We start from the raw sequence: 15,605 nt of genomic DNA, 5'->3' as shown, positions 1-15,605 counted from the left end.
TTTGTCAAGCATTGACATTATGCCAAGCACCAAAGGGTGCAGCTCATGTGGTTCTCACAACACGCTTACGTGGTCAGTTCCCTCAGTAGGGTCCGGTGCTGTGGTGTAATGGGTGAAGCCACCGCCCGCAGTGCTGGCATTCCCATATGGGCGCTGGTTCGAGTCCCAGCTGCTCCACCTCTGATCCAGCTCTCTGCTATGGCCTGGGAAGGCAGTAGAGATGGCCCAAGTCCTTGAGTTCCTGCATGGGAGACCTGGAAAAAGCTCCTGGCTTCTGGCTTCAGACTGGCCCAGCTCCAGCCATTGCAGCTATCTGGGGGGTGAACCAGCAGATGGAAGACCTCTCTCTTTCTCTCTGCCTCTGCCTCTTTAACTTTGCCTTTCAGATAAATTTTTAAAAATTTGCTCATTAACTCCTAGGCCATTTGCTCATTAACTCATAGGCCATAATTTGAGAGGCTTGAGAGACTGACAGGTGGAACCAAATGGAGAGCTCCCATTCACTAGTTCACTCCACAAATGCCTGCAGTGGCTCCTGGCTGGAGCTGAAGCCAGGAGCAGGGAACTCAATCCAGGGGCCAGCACTGTGGCATAGCTGGTCCTGTGGCATAGCAGGTAAAGCCACTGCCTGCAGTGCCAGAATCCCATATGGGTGCCGATTCAAGTCCCAGCTGCTCCTCTTTCTATTCAGCTCTCTGCTGTGGCCTGGGAAAGCAGTAGAAGATGGCCCGGGTCCTTGGGCCCCTGCATCCGTGTGGGAGACCGGAAGAAATTCCTGGCTCCTGGCTTCAGATAGGCCCAACTCTGGCGGTAGCAGCCAACTGGGGAGTGAACCAGTGGGTGGAAGACCTCTCTCTCTCCTTCTGCCTCTCTGTAACTCTGCCTTTCAAATAAATAAATATTTTAAAAAAATAAACTCAATCCAGGTCTCCCACTTGGGTGGCAGGGACCCAATTACTCGAGTCACCACTGCTGCTGCCTGGAGTGCACGTGACTCGGGAGCCAGGGGCTCTGGTGCGAGATGGAACCACCCTGACTGGCTACTAACTGCTAGGCCAAATGCCTGCCCTTATTGTCCCTACTGTCAGAGTAGACATGGAGGACCAGAGAGAGCATGTACTTTCCCAGAGTAACACAGCATGAGTGATGGAGACGGGATTCGGGGACACGCTGCCCCCATCAGATGCTCAGACCCTGACCACCTGCTGTCCACTCTCCACTTTGTGAACAGTAAGGACACAGGGAAAACGCAGACAGAGAAGCCAATTAGGAGGCAGCAGGGAAGAGAAAGGTCAGACTCAGGACTGGAAGTACCAAGACACCATCAAGTTGCAGCTAGGTCCCTAAGGAGCTCACAAAGCCAGGCCTGGAGTGAGGATGGCCAGCCCCGGGGCCAGCCATCAGGAAGAGGAAGCCTGGCAGGTGGCCCTCAGCACAGTGCTGGTGACCGCGGGCCCGGGAGCTGCACAGGTGTTTCTGATGCCAACGGCATGCCTTTTCCAGCGTGGCCACGCTAACCCGTCTCCTGGCCTGCTCTGTGCTAGTTCTACTACAGGAGCGGCCACTCAGCACACGGCTGGGTCCGTAGCGCGAGGAGAGCCTGTTTTCATGCAGGGCAGGCTGTAGTCTCCAGAGAGGCTGCTGGTTCTGGGGTTGGTAACCCAAGGTCCCTGCTGTCCTGGGACCCGCCTCCCCTCGACGCCCCGCCCCGCCCCATGCACCTGCTGACAACAGCCAACAGCACACCTGGCCCTAGCATGGCGCTCTCTTCCCTTCCCGAGCAGTGCTGTTACTCCCGCGCCCTTGCTTGTCTGCTTCCTCCCCTGGACCGCAGGCTCCACAGGGGCAGGAGCTGCAGGCGTCTGGTGGTGCCTGGTACAGGGCTGGGCACAATCTTTGCTGAATGAATACACGGATGCCTGACCATGGACAGTCAGGCTCAGGGCTGCCGGATGGCACAGGGGGCTGGCCACACGCCCTGGCATCACTCAGTCACTGCCTGGCAGAAGCCTATGCCCCTCCCCTGTCCCCGTGAGCCCAGTGGAGGTGCCACTTGCCCTAGGAGGCCCTCCCTGGTGGTTATAAACAGGACCTGTGTGACGACCTCACACTCAGTGATGGTCTCTGGCACCTTGGTCAGTGCAGTTTTGTGGAAGGACACAGGGAGCTGGCCTCCTCCATGCAGGCCATCCTGATACCTTCAGCTGGCCCCAACCTCGGGCCTTGGGCGGCAGTCAGATCTGTCTCCACAGGGATAACAGCCCCCTGCTGGCGGTGGCCAGCCTCTGGCCACTCCATTCCATCAAGCCAAGAAGCCAATAAGCACGTGCTGAGCACCTGCCAGGCGCCAGGCCTGGGGTTACAGTTTTGAGTAAAACCCTGGGAGGCCGAGGGCAAAACAACCAAACCAGCCCAGAGCTGTGAAGGAGAAGGCAGGGTGAGAGGCAGAGAGCGCAGGGAGGTGAGGCGCCTGGGGGCAGGGCAGGGGCTGCAAGGCTGGGCACTGAGGCCTGGGAAGTGGCCAGAAGTCACGGGAGGCAGGCGCAAGTCGGAGGTGTTGAACTCACGGCAGTTCCTGGGGCGCTCCTGGGCTAGTTTGGAGGTGGCTGTGGGGAGGGCAGAGTAGGGCACCGGCGCCCCGGCTCCCCTGGCCCTGGTGCTGGTCCCTGCTAGATCAGGCTGTGGAGGCCCCCCCCCCTGGCCTGCCCAGCGTCCCGCCCTCACAGGAGCCTGCTGCTGTCACCCCCCCCCCCCCCAGAGAAATCGAGTGCCCATCTGCTCCTGAGATGCGCTTCCAGGGGATTCCCGAGAAAACCCCACCTCTCCTGGCATCACGTCCCTGTCCTGGTCGGGGTGTCCTCTGCCTGTCCACTGAGACCCTTGGAGCCGCCAGGACCCAGCAGTGCTCAGCACAACAGGGATGGATCTGGGGCCATGCGCATCCTCCCTGCTTGGGCTCCCGACAGGGCTGCCCCAAGGTGAGACACGTGCATGGGGGCCTCTCCCATCCAGACGGGCGGCAGGCGGAGGTGCTCCCGGCTCTGAGCCATCAGTTCTCTGGCTTGCAGGAGAGCCTGCCCCCGTCTGCCTCCATCAGCCCTGGCCCCAGCACAGCCCTGCTGCCTGGCCTTCTGGACAGGGCAACTGGCCCCTCCTCCCCGGCCACCAGCCAGGCTCCTCCTGCAGTCTCCTTTAGCGTGTGATGTGGGCCTCCAGCCACCAGCACTGGGGATGCACGAAGACTGGGGGACGCTCTAGCAATGCACTGGGGGAAGTTCCGAGAGCCACAAAGAGCACTGGGCTTTCGGCCTAAGAACCTAGTGCTGGTCTTGTGGTACAGTGGGCTAAGCCACTGTTTGCAATGACACTGGCATCCCATATCCCAGCATTCCACACTGGAGTGCCAGTTTGAGTCTCGGCTTCTCTGCTTCCAATCCAGCTCCCTGCTAATGAGCCTAGGAGCTGGCGCCGTGGCTCCCTTGGTTAATCTTCCACCTGTAGTGCCAGCATCCCATATGGGTGCCGGGTTCTAGTCCCGGTTGCTCCTCTTCCAGGCCAGCTCTCTGCTGTGGCCCAGGAAGGCAGTGGAGGATGGCCCAAGTGCTTGGGCCCCTGCACCCGCATGGGAGACCAGGAAGAAGCACCTGGCTCCTGGCTTTGGATCGGCACAGCGCCGGCTTTAGCAGCCATTTGGGGAGTGAACCAATGGAAGGAAAACCTTTCTCTCTGTCTATCTTATACTGACTATAACTCTACCTGTCAAATAAAAAAAAAAATTTTAAAAATGAGCCTAGGAGAGCAGCTGCAGCTGAGTGATGTGTGGGGAACTCTGGGCTCTGAAGGCTGGGGCTGGGGAACACCCCACCATCACCCCCAGGTCCCGCCTCTGAGAGCGGCCAGGATGGGAGGAGAGGCTGCTTCACGGTGCCCTGTGCAGCTGTAAGCTGGGCAGTGCTTGTGGGTGTGGGCGTGGCTAACCAGGCCTTCACGAATTCTGTGTGTCCTGGAGGGACCCAGCTTGCACACTGGACTGCCAGGTACTAGGCCACATACTGGCTTTGCAAGTTGGTGATTTCTCTGTGCCTCAGTGGCTTCAACTGTGCACTGGGGGTAGGTGACCATACGTGTTGGATGCCAACTAATATATATAGCATTCCTCCCCAGTGAGCATTCAGGAAACAAACTCTCTGTAGCTTTCCACGCCTCCCAAGAACCCATGTCACCCCTCCTACTGTCCCTGTTCTGTTCCTGGGGGAACACAGGCCATTTGCCTCTCTTCCCCAAACCCCGGCTGCTTTAGCCATCTGCCAGCCCAAGGGGTGTGCAGTCCCGGCCTGGGGTGTGCAGTCCCGCAGGAAGCCGGGCAGGTGCTGAGCTGTGGAACGGCCCACGACTGACAAGTCCCTGGGAAGGGCGGTGGCGGGCTATGGGCCTACGTGTGGGGAAGGAGTGCTGAGTGGAGGTTGGGGTAAGAGGTCGCCCCCTGTGACCCACAGCTGGCCTGTAACTCCAGGGCCACCTGTCTCCCAACTGCCAAGCTCCTTCTGGGGAGCATCCCCAGCAAGAGGGGAAAATGACAGCAAAAAGCCCCAGGGCCAGCCGGCTGCTCCCTGCTCCCTGCTCTCTGGCCAACAGCAGGGCTCAGGTACACCTGTAACTCACGCTGGGGGAAGCTGGTGTCTGTGGCTCGGCCCCCTGTGCTGCTGCCTGTGGCTGTCCAAGAAGCCTGGGGCGGTAACTGCTCCTTGCTGCAGACCTTGGGAGCCGACTTCCTGTGGCTAGGGAGGAAGTTCAAGGTAAGCACCCCACTAGGCCCCTGGAGCCAACAGGTGCAGAAGAAATAGGTACCATCCCCCTCAGCCAGGCCATCTGTGGACCACACCCCAGGACAGGAGCACTTTGGGCACAGACAAGAGCAGCGGCCAGAGCTCCCAGAGGGCCTAGAGAGCAGAGCAGCACTGGGGTGGGGCAGGAACTGAGTCTCTGGAAGCAGAGATGCTAACAGGGCACGGTGGAGCGGGAAGCCCCTCTGGGATCCCCAGGGGCTACAGCCATGTTCTAGAATTGGACTGTGAGGTGCTAACCGTGGCTGTATCAGTTTAGAACAGGCAGCCTTTATAGTATACAAATGGGCTGCAGCAGGCCGTATCAGAGCCCCTAAGCAGTGGGCCAGGCTTTGGCCACACCTGCCCCTCACATCAGTGCCTCTTGGTGGGGTATGGCCACCGGCAAGCCCGTCTGGGTCACAGTCCACAGGTGACAAATGGGCCATGCCGCTCCCTCTGTGGTTCAGGGAGACGGGGCCAGCTTCTCTGGGTGCTTCTGAAACCAGCCTTCCTGCTGGGCCCTGTGCCTCCTGGGAAGGGCTGCCCTGCCACCCCGGGGGGTACCCTGAGTCTGCTAACTTCTCAGGGAAAGGGAAATGGCAAGGTCAGAGAGACCCCTAACGTGGCAAACGCCCTCCGCCGTGCCTTCACCAGGGACGTGCCAACCAGGAGGTCCTGATCCAATAGCCCTGACCTTCTGGGCATGGTGGGTCCCCTGGGCAAGGGTCAAGGGCATCTCTCTGCAGCATGCCCCTGCATGGTCAGTGGCGGGGAGGCAGGGGGTGCACCTGGAGTTTTAAAAGTTTAGCTTCCAACAGTTAGTGGCAGAGAGGTGGTAACTTAACCAGTCTGAGCCCAGGGTTCTTCATCAGCAGAAAGGCTCAGGAACCGCCCAGCAGTGTGCTGATGGTTATACAGTATAAGCTACACTCAAGGCTCCAGCCCCGCAGCCAGTCTGCTGGCTCTGGCCAACGAGCGGGCAGGTGTAATATCCAATGTTGCCACAAGGTGGGGCCAGAGGTGCACAGAGCCCATGGACTGAGTGACTCGAAGGGATACCAAGTCCCAGTGCCTATAAGTCCAACATGTTACAGGGCTTGTGAAGGGTAAGGGGTCCCCCGATCTCCAGACTGCCTGTCCCTTCCTCACTAGACCGTGTCTATGAATGACCCTCACTGTCACAGCTGTCAGCCCCACCCTAGACCCTCATTCTTGCCTACTTGCACCACAGCAATAGCCAATGGGTCCTGGTAGGACCATAGCCAGGAGGGGATCTGAAGGCCTCTGAGGTCTGCCCCCTGCCCCGATGCTCAAGTGTATCAATGGCTCGTGACTGCTCAGCCCATCTTCCCTGGGGACACCCTTCCGCCCATGCTCTCCCGGGAGACAGAATCATGCAGCATCATGAAACTGCTGCCACCTCCGACTCCGGCCTGCACTCCTCCCCTACCACTGCCCCGGGGCAGCCAGCTCTTGCCTCCACTTTGGCTCAGATGCCATCTCTTTAGGGAAGGCTGCCTGGATTGCTGACCAGGCTGGTCCTTGGCTGCTGACGGCTCGGCACCTACAGTTGCTTGTTCCACTTCTGCCTCTGTTGACTGGGCAGCTGTTGTGAGCCCCATTGTACAGACAAGAAAACTAAGGTTTGGGGAGTTTGCAACAGTTGCCAGGCCTCAGGGCAAGTGGGCGAGGAGCCAGGGCTCCCATCAGTCCCTGTGACTCTTCTTTGCTCCTTGCAGAGCCAGTGGGGCCCCTGCTGGTGCTGCACTGCCCTCACACCAGCGTCCCCCCCAAGCAGGCACTGAGGTGAGCCCTGTACACCACTGTGGTCCCTGCGCCTCCCACCTGCATGCCAGGAGAGGGAGCCTGGTCTGGGAGGCTGAAGGCCCTGGCTGTAGGCTCAGCTCCTCCTGGGGCTTCCCCGGGCAGGTTACAGAGAGCAGTCATGATGAGGTAGGGGACGCTGAAGCCCACGAGGACCACAGCACAGCAACCAAGCAGGCCTGGGGCTCTGAGCAGGGCTCCTCTCTCCAGCTGCAGCCTCCAGAGGGCGCTGTGGGCCTTGGGAGTGAGAGGTGGGCAGGTAAGGGCCTGCTGGGCACCTGCACACCAGGACCATCCCCCCTGGGGCTCACGTCTTGGGGAAACACAAAGAACACAAGCCTGAGAAAATAATGAGGACCCTGTAGCCCCCACACATACCAGGATCTCCTCCCCTGCCAGCTCCCTCCCATGTCTGCTTGGGACACTGAAAATTCTGGGCACAAAAGAGAACCATCCTTTTCCCCAGACATGGCCCTCAGTGCCCTCTGCCCTGAGCCAACACAGGCGAGTTTGAATCCAGGTCCCGCCAGCCTGCCCACCCAGCGTGACGGCCAGGCTTGTGGAAGTCCCTTTCAAGTGGTGTGGACACTGCCTCCTGCCCACCTGGGTTGAAGGTGGCCTGGTGGGTGGGCAGGGGTGCTTACATAAAGCGCCTCACTCCCGCCTCCCCCAGCCCAGTCTCCCAGGGGACCTGCAGCCCCTGGCTCCTGCTGGCTCTCACCACCAGCATAAAGGGGCTCCTTGTGCAGTGGCTGGTGGCGGGGTGCTGCAGGGACAGCGTGGCTCGGGTCCCTGGCCAGAGAGGAGCTGAGCAGAACTCTGCCCAGCATGGGGTGGGCAGCTCTGTACCACAGCTCCCAACCCACGGTGCCTCGGGGAGGAACAGGAGATGAGGTGCCAGCAGGGCACTCGGGGACAGAGGGGTCCGCAGCAGCCCTGGTGAGGACCCCCGAATGGAGAGGGGCTCGGTGAGACTCAGCCCAGCCCCCACCCACAGTTCCATCCACCTCAGTCATTAACCTAGCTCCTCTCTCCCTCCCTCCCCTCCCCCTTTCATTTGAGAGGGGAAGAAAAAAATGAGAGAGAGACATAGAGACAGAACTCCAATGCACTGGCTCACCCCCATATGCCCATAATGGCTGGGACTGGGTCAGGCTGAAGCCAGGGGTCCGGAACCCAATCCAGGTCTCTCACATGGGTGGCAGGGACCCAAGTATTTAAGCCATTACTGCTGCCTCCCAGAGTATGCATTAGCAAGAAGTAGGGTTGGAAGTGGAGCCAGGACTTGAGCCCAGGCACTTTGATACAGGACTGCAGGTGTCCTGAGCCGCATCTCAACCACTACACCAAATGCCTGGCCCCACCCCTTTCCTGGGCAGTTCCTCTGCACCCAAGCCTGGGCTCTCGAGAGGGGATGACAAACGGGAAGTCCCACTCACGGAGCGTCTGTCTTGGGCGGCATTTGATATGCACAAGACCCTCACAACCGTCCCACAGAGCAGTACCAGGGGCAGGGCTGCCAGGCTCCACCTGTTTCCCAGACTCTGCTTCCCCAGGGGACAGGCAGCTATAGCCACCCCAGTTTGCCACCAAGTCCCGGGGGAAACAAAGGCTCCGGAACACTGGACAGGAGGGAGGGGAGAGAGCTTTCTTGAATCTGTATCCCCACCCCAGTCCCTAATTAGCTGCCTGCCTCCTGCCCCAGCCCTCCTTCCCGGGAAACCTCCTCAGTGACCTGGAAGTCAGCCCTCACCGCAGTCCCCAGTCCCCGCCTGATCCCCAAGCCCAGCACTCTAGCGGAGCCAGCTTCCTTGGAAGGTAGGTAGCACCCCTGCCCCCGCCATGTCCATGAACACTGCAGGTGGCAGGGGTGTAGGGGGCTGGGCCAGCGGCTTTCCCAGCCACACTCCGGGCCTCTGGGCCAGAAGGAAGCTGGGTTCTAGCAGGGCTACGGCAGGGACAGCTCCGTCACAGTAGAGGGTGGCTCTGTGGCCCTGGGGCTGAAGAGCAAAAACCAGTTTAGCAGGGCTCGCCTCTTCCCTTGCAATTTCAAGAATTTAACCAGGGACAGTCAGGGCCTTGAGCTGAGAGGGGGCAGCAGGGAGCAGGAGACCCTCTGGACTGTGGGCCACGTGTGCCCGCTGGGGACGTCCTGGCTGGGAGCTCCCAGGCTGGCAGTGGGCCTGCTAAGCAGGATACTGTGTGAGTGGCCAGAGGGAGGCAGAGCAGCTCAGCTGTGGCCTCAGTCTTCTCTGTAATAAGGGGGCGCCAGGGGCTTGGGCTGGGAGTGGAGGCTGACAGTGGTGAGGGAACCATGACGCCAACAGGAGACCAAGAAGGCAAACCCCTTCCTTCCCTTTTCTGCTCCCCCATCACAGGACACTGGCCTGTGTGCACACATCGCCCCCGCCCCCCACTGGGACACTCACTGCATGCACGTGCCCGTCCTGTACTCATATGGACACACACCGGCACACACTCCTAGCCAGCTGCTGGCGTCCCCAGAACATGTGGCTACAGACGGGCTGTCTGTGTCCTCACCCCGAATTCATAATGAAATCCCAATGGCCAAAGGGAAGGGCTCGGCAGGCGGGGCCTTCGGGAGGTGATCAGGCCAGGAGAGCGGCCTCCCAGGACTGGCATCGGTGCCGGCAGAGGACACCCCAGAGAGCTTGTGTCCCCTTCCAGCGGGTGAGGACCCAGGGACCAGGAAGGGGGCCCTGGCCAGACACTGAACCTGCTGGTGCCTGAACCAGGACTTCCCAGGCTCCAGAGCCGTGAGCACCAGAAGCCACCCAGTCTGTGGCACTCTGTGTGGCAGCCTGACTACACACCATCCTCACGAGGGAAACAAACGTCGGAGGCGCCAAGGTGGGTCTCCCCCTGCCCCAGCTCCGGCTCAGGGCTGGGGCTCCAGGTGTGCGTCTGGGGCCGCCTGCCCAGCTTCAGGTCCTGGCCCTGCCTCTTGCCGGCTGGGTGGCCTTAGGTGAGCCTGGCTGACGTCACGTCACTGTCAGAGCTGCCAGCTAGGTCTACTGTGAAGGTGGAGTGGCGTCAACCATTCCTTCATCCATTCCGTGATACTCCTGAGCACCCGCTCTGGGCCAGGTTCTGTTCTGGGTGCTGGGGATCCAGCCAGGAGCAGGACAGGTCCATGTTCCTGCCCCTCCCTTCCAGGGCGGGGCGCTGTGTTGACCACGACCAGAGAAGACGTCCGCCTGCTCTGGCTACTGCGGCAAAACCCCTCGCACCGGAGAGCATGCTGACAGCAGCAACGAAAGGCACTGTTCAGGGTCCTGGGGCAGGAAAGTCCGAGGACAAGGCACCGGTGGCTCTGGGGTCTGGCGAGAGACCCTTGCTCCGTGGCGGTGCCTTCTAGTGTGTCCTCACGTTGGGGAGGGGGCCGGGGCAGGCGCAGCCCATGTACAAGGCACTAATCCCAGCTGTGACGCAATCACCCCCAGAGGCCCTCACACTGGGCACTGGGTTCCAGCACGTGCAGGGCAGCACTCAGGCGCGGCGGGTGAGTAAGTGGGTCACAAGCCAGTCGGCGCAAGGGACGTGTAAGAAAGAGGGAGCTGGGAGGGGCAGGCAGGGCCTGAGGCACTTAAAACAGGGCAGGCAGGGCTGGCCTCACTGGGAGGCACTTGAGTGTGTGTGAGGGGTGGAGGTGGGGGTAGGGGGTGCAGCAGCTGGATCAGAGTGGCGAGGGTCCAGCCTTGCCTCCCAGGAACATGCAGCCACCAGAGGCTTTGGGGGGAGCCGGTGACACGGTTGTGCCTATTTTAAATGCCACTGAAACAGAGCACGGGGACACGTGGCCGAGGCAGGGGGCGTGGGGATATGTGGGCTGTGTTCTGAAGGCAGTGCCCACAGGTTTGCTGGCGAGTTGGATGGAGGGGTGTGAAGTGAAGAAATAAACCCAGAACAATGCTGGGGTTTGTGGGGTCCAGGGGCTGAGCCAGAGGCCCTGAGAACTTCACACACCAAGGGCAGGTCATGGAAAAGTGGGATTAACAGACAGCACACAGGGGCTGCTGCTGTGGCACCATGGGTTTAGTCACCGCTGGGGACGCCCACGTCCCATTTTCGGCGTGCTGGTGGGGGTTCCAGCCACTGTGCTCTGGTCCCACTAATGTATCTTTGAGGCCGCAGAGGATGGTCCAAGCACTTGGGTTCCTGCTACCAACATGGGAGACCCGGATGAGGTTCCTGGTCCCTGGCTCTGGCCTGGCCCAGACCTGGCTGTTGTGGGCATTTGGGAATGAATCAGTTGATGGAAAATCTCTCTCACTCTCTGTCTCTGTCATTCTGCTGTTGAAATAAATCTTTTAAAAAAATAACATTTCCCACAAGCTTCCTCAAGTCCCCAGTGCACATCAGCCAGCATTAGGAGGAACAGGAGGGGAGGCGAGGTCCCCAGAGCAACCTTCATGGGTGAGGGGATGTATGAAAAGGCAAAGCCATCAGGGCTGCTGGAAGGTGACCATGCGGAGCACCGTTCCGGGCGGGGCTGCTGGTTTTGAAGAGCAGCCGCTGGTCTCCAGGGATGGCCCACGGAAGCCAGTGCAGCCTGGGATCAAAGGCGAGGGGCTGGGCCTGCCGCGCCCTCCCCCAGCAAGTCTGGGCTGTGGTGGGCCTGGTAGGTTCCCTGGCCCAGCCCCCCGGGAATTCCCAAGGCCCCTGTAGCAGTGCACTTGAAAGAGACTGGGGTTATCTACAAAATTCCAATTAAATCCACAGGCTTTGATAATTTGATAAGCCACACCACAGTCGCCCCAGAGTCCAAATGCGCTGTCACTTGATTCCGTGTTTACGTCTCAGGGTGGGGGTGGGGTGGGAACACGGTGGGCTGCGAAGGTGCAAGCAACCCTGGGGGGCGCGGACAGGGTCTTCCGTGACCACTGCCCTCTGTCTGCAGCTCCTGGGGGAGGCTGAGCCGCAGAAGCCTCGGCCTACAGCTGACCCCACTTCCAGGGTCCCAGGGCCATGGGGCTGGAGGGGGTCCTGTCCTCAGACCTCTCTCCTGCCAGAGCAGTGGCCAACTGGTGAGATAGGGGCAGCGAACAGGCTGTGCTCTGCAAGGGTGGAGCCGCCCTGAGCCACCCTCCAGCCTGTTCCCCAGCCTCCAGCAAACAGAGGTGAGGGCTGACTGTGCCCTGGCCCCTCCCCCACCCCAGCCTGGTGAGCTCCCTAAACCCTGTGAGCTCAGGAGTGTCTTGCTGTAGGGATGCGAAAACAGGGGCAGAGGGGCTGAGCACAGGGCCAGAGATCAGATCCTTAAGTGACAGGGCCTGACCCCAGAGCCTGGCCCTGCAAAGCCACGTCCACTGCCTCGCCAACACACACGCGTCTCCTGGAGCCACCATTCCTCCCTGGCTTTGCAGAGATGGGCAAGAGGTTAACCTGCTGCTGTTAGTGTGCAGGTGGGCAGATGTATGTAGCTGAGCGGCAGAGAGCAGGTTGGGGGGGTTAGAGAACAAAGGGGGGACTGGCTGCTCCTCTGACCATTAAGGACCCCTTTCCCCACCTGTAGGGCACATGGGAGATTCCAACACCTGCCTGCCCAGGGAGCAGTGACACCTCGACACCTCTCTGCCCTTACGGAAACAGAAAGGGAGGCTGGGGGAGGATGTCGCAGCCGGAGCCTGGCAGGTGTGGGTCCAGGGCGGCACCTGCCAGTCCCCAGAGCCTTCCTGTGCCCAGGGAAGAAGGGGAGGGCACACAGAGAGGGAACGACAGAAGAGACACTGAGTCCCCGACCATGAGGCAGGCAGCAGGAAGGGAGAGAGTCTGGGCTTCTGTTTGGAACCTGGCAGTTCTGGGCTCAGGTTCCTGCTCCAGCTGCGAGCCTGCCTGTTTCCTTATCTGTAATGTGGGGATGAGAATGCTTCACCCTGGGTGCAAACCTCTCTGGGTGCCTGCCCTAGTCTTCTGATAACTCTCTGTGGGGTGGGGGTGGGGGTGGGGCAGCAAGAGCAGGGACGGCTCACTGTTCCCCCTTGCAGAAGAGAAAGGGCCTGGAGGCCGTGCAGCCAGCAGGCAGCAGAGCTGGGGCTGTGGACCTCGGACCTCCGACCTCGCACTCTGCGCCCTGTACTTGCACCCTTTCCACTCTGGGAACCAGGTTGCTAAGGCGTTTCTCATGGGTGGTGGCATTTGCTCTTTTTTTGAAGCCTGGAATAGAGCGGCCAGCAAGAGAGGGCTTTGGCCAGGCTGGGTGAGATTCTGAGCTGGGTATTGCCTAGGCCACGTCAGGGTCTGAGTCTTTCATTGTGGGTGCAAAGAGAAACAGTAGGCAGGGCTGCCATGTATGAGGGTGCAGGTTGTGCAGGGTGAATGGTGCCCCTGGAGCCATGCAATTCCTATCCTTGTCTTCATCAGCAGGTGGCTCCCTGCCTCCCCCAACCCCGCCCCTGTCCCAGACAGTCCCTGTGTCCTGATCCTTCCTTCCCCCCTGCAGGACACGGGGCAGCAGCGGCCTCTCTCCCACCCACCCTTGTACTTTAAGACTTCAGAGGAGCAGACAGAGTGAGGAGATCAGTTAGCATCACATTCAGTCCCCTCCCCAGCCTCTCTCCCACCCAGCACCCTCCCTGGCTGCCTTCTCCTGCCCGCCTGAGTGAGGGAGGACGGCCGGCAGGGTAGACTCCATGTGGTCGTGGGTGATGAACGTCCTGACTCCAGGAAGGACAAAAAGCCGCCCAGCTTCCGGTTTCTGCGGTTAAACCCACCGGGTGAAGTTCGGGTCATTTTTGGGAATGATCACAAAGTCTGTCGCAGCAGCCCAGGTCTGCAGAGGGCTCCAGGGTGACAGCTCAGCCCGGGAGCCCACACCGGCATACACGGCGCTTGGCTCGGAACTCCACCATGGACACGAGAGGGCAGGGGCTGAGGAACGGGTGCCCATTACCCTCCTGTCCGCTCCTCTGCTCCCTCTAACCCCTGTGAGCTGGAAAGTTTGCAGAAAACCCTCCTCCCAAAGGTAAAGACGCCCTCACTTGCCAGTGCTGGGGTACAGGGGAGTGAGCAGCCTGGGGGACAACCGTCTTGGGTTCACCGGCCAATTGTCCCGGGCCTGGCCGACCTGGACGGGCCTGCCTACGTCCCCTTGGCCTCAGGCCACACCTCCCAGGAATACAGTGCAGGCCTGAGCTGCCACTTACTCTTTTGGGGGGTTGACGTCCTCAGGTCGGGCCTCAAAGAACCGAAAGACCTCATCACACTGTGAAATGTGGGGAGGCAGCCGGACCAGGGCCTGTGGAGAGACAGGAAGCAAGGGCATTAGGTGTGACGAGGCTGGGGACAGGAAGACCGAGAGGGGCGGGTCAGACTGATGGCGATGGGAAGGCTCCAGGACTGAGTCACGGAAGATGTAGCCACGAAGCCACTTGCTCAGCCGGTAGACAACGAACCAGCGACTCAGCGACCGGCCAACGGCTGCAGCTGCTTTCCTCCCTCTGCCACCCAGCTAGGCATCTCGACTAACCAGCCAGACACTTAACAAATGCGCAAGATGACTGAAAAGAAATAACCAGTTGGCCAACTAAACAATGAGTCAACCCAGAAAACACAATGGCTGCGGAAGCTGAGCTGGGCCCTCAGGAACTGGTCACTGTGCTGGCCCAAGATCCTTAGCGTAACAATGCTGGGCGCCGTCCTGCCAGCCTTGTCTCCCACTAGCCACTGTCCGGCCACGCCAGATGGTCCCCTTCCCTAGACCATGCAACTAATGACTGATCCATGGCATGTTGGAAGCCACCAACCAGGTGAACTGGGTGCTACAGGAGAGTGTGCTGGGACCCGGAAGGCTGTGGGGAGGGGGTTGGGCAATGGCTCTTCCAAGCTGAGTTCTGCAGGACATGCAAGGAAGGGCACAGGGATCCAGCGTGGTGGCTGCAGGTGCTGAGTGGACGCAGGTGTGGCCTAAGGACACAGAGCGAGGGGTGGGGCGCTGGAGCGGGAGGTGGCAGGCGCCTGGCTGGGCTGACGCCTGCAGGGAACAGGGTCAGCTGAAGGGCGTGGCAGGCTTCTTGAGAAGACAGGGCACCAGCCAGGCGAGAGGGGCAAGGCAGGTTTGGATAGCACTGGGCACCTTGGGGGTTATGACAGCCGAGGCGAGGGTGCGGGCCAGCTGGGAGTGGTTTTAGGGTCCCAGAATGTCACAGGTGCTGCTGCACACTGGCAGCTCCTTCCTGGGACCGCACAGAGCGGGGCCAGGAGCTGTAGGGTGAGGCCAGGTATAGCCTGCTTGTGGGGTCCAAAGAGTCATGGTGGGGAAGGGAGATTGGAGCAAGGGAAGATCCCTCAGTCCAGACAGACAGAGGGCACTGCCAAAGCAGGCCGGGGGCTGGGGACAAGCAAACTCAGTGCTGGGGCCAGGAGAAGAAAGAGCAAAACCCAGACCTGGGGGAGTGCACAAGCACAGCGGGTGAGGGCCTGCTGGCGGCTCTGGGCCCATCAGAAAGGACCCGGCACCGGGCTGGGCCTCTCCACGTCCCCTCTGCCGACGCTGGCTGCAACCCAGAGGCTCCCGCACCCAGCACGGCGGGTCCTCGGAGTGTGTCACTGGGAACCCTCATGACAAGCCTCAGGAGTGCAGGACCCCCGCGTCCCTGACAAGGAAACGGGGGCTCACAGAGGCCAGGGGCAGCCCCCAGGCACCAGGGAGGTGCAGACGGCCTTGGGAGAGCAGCTCTGCACAGCAGGCTGGGGGCTGTTCTGTTGCTTTTTGTGTCCCCAGGCCCTGGAATGCTGCTGGCCACGCAGCAGCGTGTTCACCCCACTGAGTGAGTGAACAAGGGTTCTGGTGGACGGTGGCCTGCTTCCCCGCAGCAGGGACCAGAGAGTGGGGCGAAGGCCAGCACAGCAGCCTTGGGCTGCACGGACAGAATTATGTGAATGAGGAAGAGGCAGGCCGGGGTGAATGCTCCTCTGAGCTGGTCACACAAGGCA

At 60.6% G+C, this 15,605-nt stretch overlaps 1 protein-coding gene across 5 annotated transcripts in view; it reads right to left on the bottom strand.

Moving 5' to 3' along the window:
* SH3PXD2A (SH3 and PX domains 2A) overlaps nt 1-15,605 on the bottom strand; it is a 234,593-nt gene that overhangs the window by 92,748 nt on the left and 126,240 nt on the right. For all 5 annotated transcript variants that reach the window (XM_089314355.1, XM_002718709.6, XM_002718708.6 and 2 more), the window contains one exon: nt 13,817-13,908. In XM_089314355.1, coding sequence (XP_089170481.1) covers nt 13,817-13,908 — 92 coding nt within the window. The remainder of the gene's footprint in view (nt 1-13,816; nt 13,909-15,605) is intronic.

Source organism: Oryctolagus cuniculus, chromosome 15 (genome assembly GCF_051225735.1).
Source record: "Oryctolagus cuniculus isolate XC-2025 breed Fujian yellow rabbit chromosome 15, ASM5122573v1, whole genome shotgun sequence".
Taxonomy (NCBI): domain Eukaryota; kingdom Metazoa; phylum Chordata; class Mammalia; order Lagomorpha; family Leporidae; genus Oryctolagus; species Oryctolagus cuniculus.
The sequence above is the reverse complement of the archived record's forward strand: the minus strand, read 5'-3'. Positions and strand labels throughout refer to the sequence as shown.